This window comes from Orycteropus afer, unplaced genomic scaffold (genome assembly GCF_000298275.1).
Source record: "Orycteropus afer afer isolate SDZICR_OR568_19922 unplaced genomic scaffold, OryAfe1.0 scaffold00370, whole genome shotgun sequence".
NCBI classification, from domain to species: domain Eukaryota; kingdom Metazoa; phylum Chordata; class Mammalia; order Tubulidentata; family Orycteropodidae; genus Orycteropus; species Orycteropus afer.
Window position 1 is genome coordinate 3,216,148 of NW_006921957.1, and position 11,150 is coordinate 3,227,297.

The window sequence follows — 11,150 nt, forward strand, 5'->3', positions numbered from 1 at the left end:
AAATCAATGATGCCAAAAAAGAAGAGATAATTACAGAAGCAAAATTCCTGAGAAAACAAGATAGGATAGGATTTTGGGAAAATATATAAGGATTGGTCTTTTATAGGAGCAGAGACACTCTGTGAATTGTAACAGAAGAGAAAGCAAAGCATATGGGTATATACAAGGATAGGTTAATAGATTTGTAGGTGGGGAGATAAGGAATTTCATGTCTGATTGCTTCTATTTAGTCTGCCTCAGGAACTGAAAGTAGCGATCTCACCCCTCTAAATTATTACAGACCCTGCCCACCCCTTCCTCAGGTGAGCAGAGCCTGTGACCAGTAAGGAGTCCTTATAACAGTTAAAGGAGATCTGGTAGCGTAGTGCCTAAGGCACTTGACTGCTAACTAGAAGGCTGGCAGTTCAAAGCCACCAGCCACTCCTCGGAAGGAAGGTTGGGCAATCTACTTCCATAAACCCGAGGAGGGGTGGCTATGAGTCGGGTCTGACTTGATGGCACATAACAACAACAACATAGTAGTTAAGGGAAGCATAAACTCACTGTGTTCTACTGCGTGATCCAGTAAGGTTTTCCTAGTGCAGTGGTTCTCAAAGTGTAGTCTCTGGATCATCAGCGTAAGCATCAGCTGGGACTTTGTTAGAAATGCAAATTCTCAGGTCCCATTCCAAACTTAGTGAATCAGATACTCTGCGGATGGAGCCTAGTGATCTGTTTAAACAAGTGCTCCAAGTGGTTCTAACACACACTAAAGTTTCAGAATCACTGTCTTAGTGGGATGCTGAGGGTTTCTTGGAAGGGTGATACAGCAATTTCTTAGATACAAAAATGTCAGAAGTAAGAGGTTCTCAGGACAAACTGAAATATATGATAAGAGCTTTAATAGCACTGAGAATCAGCTTTGCTTACTTCCCCTCACTTATATTTGCTCCAAAGGCCAAGGCCAAGTCCATAGCACAATCCATGACTGGCAGAGAAATGACTCCAAGAGATTCAGGCCTCAAATGAAAGTGATTCTGAAGACTTACTCTCAAATTCTTAAGCAACCTGTACTTTGAAAAAGAAAGTGCGTAACAAGATAGAACTGAGGAAGACGCAACAGAGCAATGTGTGATTTGGAGTCAGGCAGACTGAAGTTCCCATTTTAGAGCTGCTACTTATTAGTGTATGACCTTGAACAAAATACTTAACTTTTCTGAACTCAGTTTTCTCATCCCTTCAGAGGAGAGTCTAGAAGCAGTTTTTTGTATCCAAGTTGCTACGCTTTGTGTCATGTAATCCTGGTCACAGCTGGTTAGACCCATCACTGTAGATTAATAGTACAACATTCCTATACTTCAGAAGGCATGATCATGTTGCTGCAGAGACAGTTTTCCATAATTTTTTATTTCTTATCCAGAAGTAACCAAGGGTGTCTGTTTCTTTACAATAGGAACACAGATACCCATAGGGTTGAATTGAGAATTAAATGAAACGATGTAAATATAATCTTTAACACAGAGCCTGGTACATAACACTCAATAATGAGGCTATTCATTAATAAGCGCTCCAAAGCCATGTGTGTCCCCAGTGATGTCAAAAAGCCTGGATACACAAACCAGAAACCCAGGTTTACCAGCCCCAGAGTAACCAAGTCCCAATATCACTAATCCTCATTCTCAGGGCTTTCAGTCCTAACTCTATAAAACATATGCTTCAGGGCTCAGTCCAGGAAAATTCACTAGAATCCCAACCTGTAATTTTTTCTTGTGCTATTTTGTATAAACAATAAAACAAAAGGAGAAGACATAAGGAGCTGCCTAAAATAAACAAAGCAAAACAAAACCCACCGCCATCAAGTTGATTCTGACTTATAGCAACCCCCATAGAGTTTCCAAGGCTGTATGTAAATCTTTATGTAAGCAAACTTCTGCATTTTCCTCCCGTGGAACAGCTGGTGAGTTTGAACTGCTGAACTTTTGGTTAGCAGCCCAACCAGTACCACCAGAGCTCCTTGCCTAAGATCTGGAGGAGGATAATTCCATCCAACTAAAGTTTACTATTGCTTTCTGGGGTGAGAGAAGTATGCAGGAGGCAGCCATATTAGAACATTTTTAATATATCCCCAAAATGGGGTCATAGTGAATTCAGGATATGAAAGGTTCTACAAACAGGGAGAGGAGTTAAATAATAGAATGACAAAACTGGATTTGCAGCAGGGGGATGATATATGGAAATGAGATGGCCCTGGGAAGAGAACCTAGAATAGAGAGGCCCATTCAAGAAATCATAGTTCTAAAGTATAAGTGCCAAGACCCTCAATCAGGCCAGTGGTGACAGGGAACAAAAAGTGGGAATAGATATTAAGTTGAATTTTTAAGGTTGAGGAATCAAAAGAAGTTGGTGACTGGACGTAGGCAATGAAAAAAAAAAAGAGTCCTTGACAATAAGTTTGTTAGAGTAAGAAATGCTGAGGCCAACACTACCCAGAGTCAGAAGAACCTTTTTTAGGGGAAGGTTTGAGTTCGTTTGTAGATTCTCAACTCTGAGGTAAACAGGGGATGTGTAAATGGAAACATTCAACAAGCAGCTGCTAACATGGAACTGGAGCTCAGATCAGTGGAAATAAGGTTGTGGTTAAGATTTCAAAGTTTTCACCATAGAGGTAAGCTCTGAAGCTGTGATATGGAAAGAAAGAAAAAAAAAGAATAAAAAAGAAGTTCTGAAGAAAGTAAAGATAAAGAATTAGTCTAGTGCCATGCAAAGGCTTCTACATGGTAACAATCAAAAACAGAATGTTATCAATAGCAAAGTAAGCAGAAATCTGTGGAAGTAATACAAGTGAGTTCAGAACTACTCCATTTCTAAATCTTCTACCAGCTAGGCTAAAGTCCACTTAGTGAGGTGCATGCAATAACTGAAGGCAAGTTGTGGTTCAGTGAATTATTTACTATAGCCCTTGTAGCCATAGTCTTTGTGACTCCAACACAATGACTGGGTTTGACTATGCAAATAAGGTGCTTGTGGCCCACCAAGGAGACTGCCAGCTTGCTGCTATTGCAAATAATGTACATGGAACCCTTCTGGGGGGTTGTTATTGTTGTTAGGTGGCTCCAACTCATAGTGACCCTAAGGAACTCTAGTGACATAGTGACTAAGGCATGTGACTGCTAACAGAAGGTTGGCAGTTCAAACCCACCAGCCACTCTATGGAAGGAAGATGAGGCAACCTACTTCCATAAAGATTCATTACCTTGGAAGCCCAATTAGGGTCACTATGAGTCAGAGATGACTCAATGGTAGTGGGTTTGGTTCTGGTTTTCATAGTGATCCTATGTACAATACAGCAAAACATTGCCTGGTCATGTGCCATCCTCAGTATATTTGCTATTCTTGAGCCTATCACTGCAGCCACTCTGTCAATCCATCTTGTTGAGGGTCTTCCCCTTTTTCAGTAACCTTTACTTTTACCAAGCATGATATCCTTCTCCAGGGACTAGTCTCTTCTGACGACATGAGCAAAATATGAGATGAACTCTGACCATTCTTGCTTCAAAGGAACATTCCAGCTGTACTTCTTCCAAGACAGATTTGCTCATTCTTCTAGCAGCCCATAGTATTTTCAGTATTCTTCACCAACACCACAATTCAAATGCATCAATTCTTCTGCAGTCTTCTTTATTCATTATCCAGCTCTCACATGCATATGAGGCTTTTGAAAATACTATGGCGCAGGCCAGGTGCACTTTAATTTTCAAAGAGTCAGTCATCTTTGCTCTTAAACACTTTCAAGAGTTCTTTTGCAGATGATTTTCTCCATGCAATATGTTGTCTAATTTCTTAACTGCTGCTTCCATGGGTATTGGTTATGGACCCAAGTAAAATGAAATCCCTGACAACTTCAATCTTTTCTCCATTTATCATGATGTTGCTTATTGGCCCAGTTGTAAGGATTTTTATTTTCTTTATGTAATCCATGCTGAAGTCAGAAGGATTTGATCTTCATCAGTAAGTGCTTTAAGTCATCTTTACTTTCAGCAGGTTAAGGCCGTGTCAACTGCATATCACAGGTTGTTAATGAGTCTTCCTCCAATCCTGATGCTGCATTCTTCTTCATATAGTCCAAAAACCAAAACCAAACTCACTGCCATCAAATCATTTCTGATGACCCCTCCTTGGGTCTCTATGGAAGTAGATTGCCCAACCTTCCTTCTAAGGAGTGGCTGGTGGGTTTGAACTGCCAGCCTTCTGGTTAGCAGTCAAATGCCTTAGGCACTACACCACCAGCGCTCCTTCATATAGTCCAGCTTCTTGGATTATTTGCTCAGCATACAGATTGAATAAGCATGGTGAAAGGATACAACCCTGACACACTTCTTTCCTTATTTTAAACCATGCAGTAACCCTTGTCTGTTTGAATGACTGGCTCTTGGTCTAGTATAGGTTCCTCATAAGCACAATTAAATGTTCTGCAATTCCCATTCTTGGCAATGTTATCCAAAATTTGTTAGGATCCACACAGTCGAATGCAAAATCAGTAAAACACAGGTAAACATCTTTCTGGTATTCTCTGCTTTGAGCCAAGATCCATCTGATATCAACAATGATATCCCTCATTCCATGCCCTCTTCTGAATCTGGCTTGAATTTCTGGCAGTTCTCAGTCAATATACTACTGCAACTGTTTTTGAATTATCTTCGGCAAAATTTGACTTGTGTGTGATATTAATGATATTGTTTCATAATTTCTGCCTTCTGTTGGATCACTTTTCTTTGGAATGGACACAAATATCGATCTCTTCCAGTCAGTTGGCCAGGTAGCCATCTTCCAAATTTCTTGGCATAAATGAGTGACCACCTCCAGCTCTGCATCTGTTTTTTGAAACATCTCAGTGGGTATTCCATCAATTCCTGGAACTCTGTTTTTCACCAGATCCACTGATGCTGCTGCTTCCTTCAATGCCATTGATTCTTGATCATATGCTACCTCCTGAAATGGCTGAATGTTGACCGATTCTTTTTGGTATAGCCATTGTGCATTCTTTACATCTTGTTTTGATGCTTCTTCTATTGTTCAATATTTTTCCATAGAATCCTTCATATTGCTACATGAGCTTGACATTTTTCTTCAGTTTTTGGGGGTAGGGCCATGCAAATAAGTATGGAACTTTAATGAGGGGATTGATTAGTCCTGCTATCCCACTAGACATGGAGAATGAGAAGGAGGGGCTGTAACACAGAAGACAGCCAAGAAATGGTGGCACAGCAGTAGCAAGAGGATAGCAGTGGAGATGAAGCAAATCAGGAGTATGGCTTGAGACGGTTGTGGTGGAGCTTGCTGACTCATTCCTGAGAAGGTTCCAAGCATGGTCCAGCACCAGAAGGAGAGAAGAAACTGTCCTGATCAAGAATTTTATCTTGAGTTGTTCCTATTACTTCTGAGTCATTTCTGATCCTGAGTTGTATCCTGTTACTTCCCTAATAAACTACTTAAGTTCGGTTTGTGAGTTCTGTGAGATGTTACAGCAAATTATTGAACCCAAAGACCAGAAGAGTACTGGAAGAAGTGGAAGTAGTTGATGTTAAAGATGATGGAGTGGTAAAGCAGCTTAGAAAAGTTGGACATTTGGGACATCTTGAACTTCCACCTCTCAGGAACCAGCTTTGTGCTGATTCTTATTAATTATTCATTTACTTGGTGTCAGAAGTTGGATTTGCTGCAATAGCCCAGACTCACTGGAATATGTAGTTTTGGAAAAAAGGGGATAAATGGGAGAATAAGAAACCTTTGGTTTCTGGATGGAACATAAAACACACATGGATTGAAGGGTATTATGTTGTAATCAGTTATCCAAGGAAAAAAGAATTCATGGGAAGTAGCAGTGGTAGAATTAATTCCTGAGAAATTGTCTAATTGGATGCATAAGGAAATTCAGAGTGATAAGGAAAGGATGAAACACAATTTCTTGGTTGCCGTTACCAGTAACAGCTGAAAGTACATGCAGATTGTAGTACTGAACTGAGCCCAGATTGTAGATTGGTATTGTCAAGTTCCTGAGGAATCTTCACCAAAATGGACTGCGAGAGTAACTAATTTAGGGGTAGTGTCTTTAGTTTTGAATACTGCAGAAAGGAAGATTATGTTTGGGTCGATGCAACTCACTATGAAACAGTCACAAAAGATGATACAAGATCCAATTACACAGCAGGTTAACCCAGAGGGGATGGTAGCATAGTGGACTGGATAAAATTTGCAGTGATATTTATTTACTCTGAAAAGGGAAACTGCCTTTCTCCCCCTCTAAATACCCTGTGGAATACTCTGGAGGAAGCAGCTGAAGTGCTGCTTATACAAGCCACTCTGGAATGGCTCTATGGTGATCAGGATATTCATCCAATGAGTATGCCCCTTAACAGGTCATGGTAGATATGGTAATCAAGGGTAAAATTTTGCTATTGTGAAAGCACAAAAAATCTGAGAAGACTTCTCAGATCTGTGGGCACATCTTCTCTGCATGAGTCTTAAAGATGCAAAAAATATGAGTCTTAAAGATTCATAGGAGAACAGAAAGAGGCAATGAGGAAAGAACTAATCTCAGGAGGTAGAGATTTTTAAATGGTTACTAAAACATGGGATAAATAAAGCAGACATTGATGGAGTTGAAACAAAGGTTCTAATGCAAATGTTGAGTGGACCAACAGTAACTCCTGCTGGTCCTCCAGTTTCAAGAGGCCTAAACAAGCCCATTCTAATCACCCCGTTGTTGCTGTTATTGTTGTTATGTGCCGTCGAGTCATACCTGACTCATAGTGACCCCTCCTTGGGTTTCCGAGGCAGTATCACTACGGAAGTAGGATTGCCCAACCTTCCTTCCGAGGAGTGGCTGGTGGGTTTGAACCGCCAGTCGTCTGGTTAGCAATCACCCCACTCAGTAGGAATTTAATGATGGGAATTCTCACCTGGGATCATATGAAGCACAGGCCAGCTTTAATACAGAACTGGAATGGGCAATTGAAACATTTGTTATCTAAAACAGGTGAGCTGAAGATAAAGGCACGAAGGGCTCTTCACCTTCAACATGAGGGGAGGCAAAGGGAAGATCTCCACTAGACAGATTCCTATGCTTCTCTGGGGCCTCTAGGGAAGAAGAGGATGCCAGTACCACTGGATAGTTCTTCCCTACATTATCTAAAATTGCTTTTTTCCTGCCAGATACTGCAGTCCCAAGATCGGGAATGCAGCTGTATGTGCCAGGAGCAGGTGTGATCCAAAAGACTGTAACTATACCTCTGAACCTGTATTCCAGAATTCCCAAAGGCTTGATAGGGTGGGTTTTACCTTACACCTACATAGCAATTGGGGTTGACAGTGAATACTGCCATACTGCCTATGGTTGAGATAGCCCACTAGTGTTGTACCTATGTAACTCTAGCCAACACGAATGACAGTGGATTGAGGGGGGAAGCATTTTTTAGACTGGTTGTGCTATCAGTAATGTGGACTGGCATAGCAGGTGAACCTGATGTCACTTACCATGGTGGAAAAGTTTAGATAAAATAAATGACAAATGGAAGGAAGGAGGAATAATAGCTGAGGTAAAGGAATGAATAAATGGGTTACGCAGTGGAGGAAGTCTAACAATATGCTGACACAATGAAAGAGACTCAGAGCAAGAGGATAATCTTCTTTTATTAGAGGCCAGAGTGCATGAAATGATTTTTGGAGAACTTGACGAGATCAGATGGATACCTGAAGCAGACCTGAATAGCTGGTGGTACCTAAGTAACCTCATCCTAAGGACTCCTTCCCCTATTGAAGGCTTAATTGTCAATGACTGTTTTAGACTGGTAAAATGATTGGGAGGGGGATATTAATCCTTCAAATATAAAAGGGCCCATAGGTAGAAGAGCAAGGGGGTGGACTGTGGTGCAGTAAAGTACTTAATATAGCCCTTCTAGCTATAGTCTTTGTGACTCCCACACAGTGATTAGGTAGGACTATACAAATAAGGTACTGTGACCCACCAACGGGACTGGATGGCTTGTAGCTAATGCAAATCAGGTGTATAGAACCCTAGTGAGGGTGGGATCATGCAAATAAGGTGTATGTAACCCTAACAAGGGAATTGATCAATTTTGCCATCCCACTAGGCATAGAGGGAGACATGGAGAGAGAGAGGAGCTATAACAAAGAAGACAGTGGGATATAGTAGTTCAAGATGGCAGGAACCAGGAGTCCAGCACCTGATGGCTGTGGTGAGGCTTGCTGACGCATGAAGCTGAGAGTTGTAACACTTGCCCAAGAAGGCCTCGAGCAGCACCCAGCAGCAGAGGGCAAGAAAAAGCTCTTCTGATCAAGAAATGTATCCTGAGTTGTTTCTGTTACTTTTGAGTCATTCCTAATCTCAAGATGTACCCTGTTACTTCCCTAATAAACCACTTAAGTGTAAGTATGGCCCATGAGTTCTATGAGACTTTGCAGTCAATTACCAAACTCAAAGACTGGAGGGAGAGTATGGGGGTAGAGGTGGGGGTAAGTAGTTGATGTTAAAGATAATGGAGTGGTACAGCTGTTTAAAAAAGTTGGACATTTAGGACATCTTTAACCTCTGCCTCATAGGAACCAGCTATATGCTAATCCTTATAAAAGAAATGATTCATTTACAAATGTCCGTTAACAATGTTGTCAGAGGATGATCTGGTAGGATGTAGCTATGGGACTTACCTAGCTCATCCCAGAGTTGCCTGCACTTGTCTGTCATGCTTGTTCCTTGCTGCCTCCAGAGTGTGAGACGTGGGTCAGCCATAAACTGCTCTGTTATAAGTGTCAACATCCTGGCTCCATTGGAGTCTCTCATCCGCAGCATCTCTCGAACCTGATACACAGGAGGGGCAAAGAGTTGGTGACTGCACATCATAAAAAACTATAAAGAGAAAGAAGGGGTGAAGGGGGAAGAGAAGATGAAATATCTAAGCACAATATATCCCAAAAGTCAGAAAGAAGGACTCTTGCTCTGTAAGCAAGTTCTCTGCATGTATCAAGAAAGCCTGCTTAACACTGAGTTTATGCTAATGGTGGTGGAATATTTTGGAAAAGAATAGCAATAATGGTGGCACAACATGAAAAATGTCATCAGTGTCCCTGAGCTGTAAATGTGGAAGTTGTTATTTTGGTGAATGTCTTGGTGTGTGTTTTCACCACAATAAAAGTATTTAAAAAAAAAAAATCCTGCTCAAGAAAGAAGTTGAAGCAAGGTGGATATAATTTTGCATCAATCAGTTCATCCTTTCAAAGGATTTTCTGTTGGCCACTTTTAGTTTGAATAAGTTATTTTTAATTTTAGGATATAAAAATAAAATTTTAAAATAATCATCAACATATATTTAAAAATAATCCTCAAGATGCAAGAACTATGGGGAAAAAGAAATGCAACAGTGTATAATGACATGCATGGAGAGTTGTTTTGTCCTCAAAATATATAACTTTTGATCATGGATTTTCTGTTACGTGTAAAATAGATACCTGCATCCCTGTTTGAAATGATAAACATGTCAGTATCAGAGGTTAATATTTAAAACAATTGGGAAAGGTATTTGGAATGGAGAAAGAAAAATAATCTTGTAGCACCACTGAAACGTATAGTTTATATATATTCATTAAATAAACTTTACTGGCATAAATATGGTCCATTCTTAGTTTAAAATATCCCTATTTTCCCCTTTGATAGAACACTAGCATTTTAAGAGTCCATGTTGAGACTTTAAATTCTATCATATACTAATCTTAAAAAAAAAATGTTTTCAGTGCAATGTTAGTTTTAAAATTTAAATACTCTTAAGAGCACAAATTTACCTATTAAGTTATTTGGAAAACCCTACTGTAGAATTATCTTGAACAATTTATCAGATTTCATAGCACATTTTTGCTTCCCTTCCCTATCACAAGGATTCAGAGCATTTTATTCTCATAATAGGTTCTGAGGCAAAGGGCAAAGGAAAAAAAATGTCTGGTTGAAATACTGTCTCTTCAGGGACACTATTGAGACTCTAGTCTTCAAGGTCTCATCAAACAGATGGAGGATCAAAGCACAGAGAAGGTAGTTTCCTTACTAACACAATCTACCTCCCAGCAAAGCCATGCTAACCCATTTAGATATGGAGAAGGAAAAGGACTACCAAAGTGAGGTAGTAGGGCTCACTGGATATACCTTCTCAGGTCTGCTCTGATCAGCCCTTCTACTAGGTTTTAAGCATTCAGAACAGCTAGGTCAAGTGAGATGTTTATAATGCATGAAGCCAGAAGTATGGTAAGGCCAGCTTACTTTAAAAAATATTAAAAAAAAAATCTCCATGTCTTACCTTGGCAAACATTGAGTTGAGCTGCTTTCCAGAGCCATAGTAACCACCTTGGGAAAGAAAGAGCTTCACCTGTTCTTTCACTTGTTCTTCATCTAAATGCCAACAGTTCTCATCATCAATGCTGGCTCCAGCTGTGGGATCAGGGGCACCTGTGTAGAACAGGCATCATGAAATGAATACCCTAAGTTCACATGCTACACATGGAGCAGGAGCAACATTTTGTAAACATACTCAAATACAGGTGGGTATTCTGCTTTAATCTGGACATTGTCAACTGTGTGGTCCTAGATAAATGTAAGAAATGTAATGTTGGGTTTGTGCTCCTTAGGTCTCAGATGTATTCTCTTCCAAGGCCTACAAATGCCATCTTCAGGGAAAAAGCGTAGAAAGGATACACAAACATGAAAATAGTGATGTATTTTTTTCCTAGGAAGGTGATATTTTTCCTTCTTTTTGCTTTTTTATGAAGTTTAGAAGTGCCTTAATAGACCCATATTATTTTAAAACAAAAAAATGTTTTCTTAGAACATAAAAAAATTCTGCTTTTAGAGTTCACTATAAAATTGTAGCTTCCCAACTGGATTCCACTTCTAGACTTCTATAAATCTGTCCCCTAAAGCACAGGCAAAGCTGCATACAGGATAAAGTTTTGTAACATTATAGGCAAAATCTCTTTCCTTTCTGAGCTCAACTTTACAACCCTGCTTAAAGCGCTACTACCCATCAGCCACTCCTCGGAAGGAAGGTTGGGCAATCCTACTTCCGTAGTGATACTGCCTCGGAAACCCAAGGAGGGGTCGCTATGAGTTGGGG

The 11,150-nt window shown here is 40.2% G+C and overlaps 1 protein-coding gene across 1 annotated transcript in view; it reads right to left on the bottom strand.

Annotated features, from left to right (window-relative positions):
* Positions 1 to 11,150, bottom strand: part of ZSWIM5 (zinc finger SWIM-type containing 5) — a gene marked incomplete at its 5' end in the record, with an annotated part of 98,764 nt that overhangs the window by 56,128 nt on the left and 31,486 nt on the right. Inside the window, 2 exons of the mRNA XM_007953110.2 lie at positions 8,704 to 8,854; positions 10,338 to 10,486. Of these exons, the coding sequence (XP_007951301.2) occupies positions 8,704 to 8,854; positions 10,338 to 10,486 (300 nt within the window). The remainder of the gene's footprint in view (positions 1 to 8,703; positions 8,855 to 10,337; positions 10,487 to 11,150) is intronic.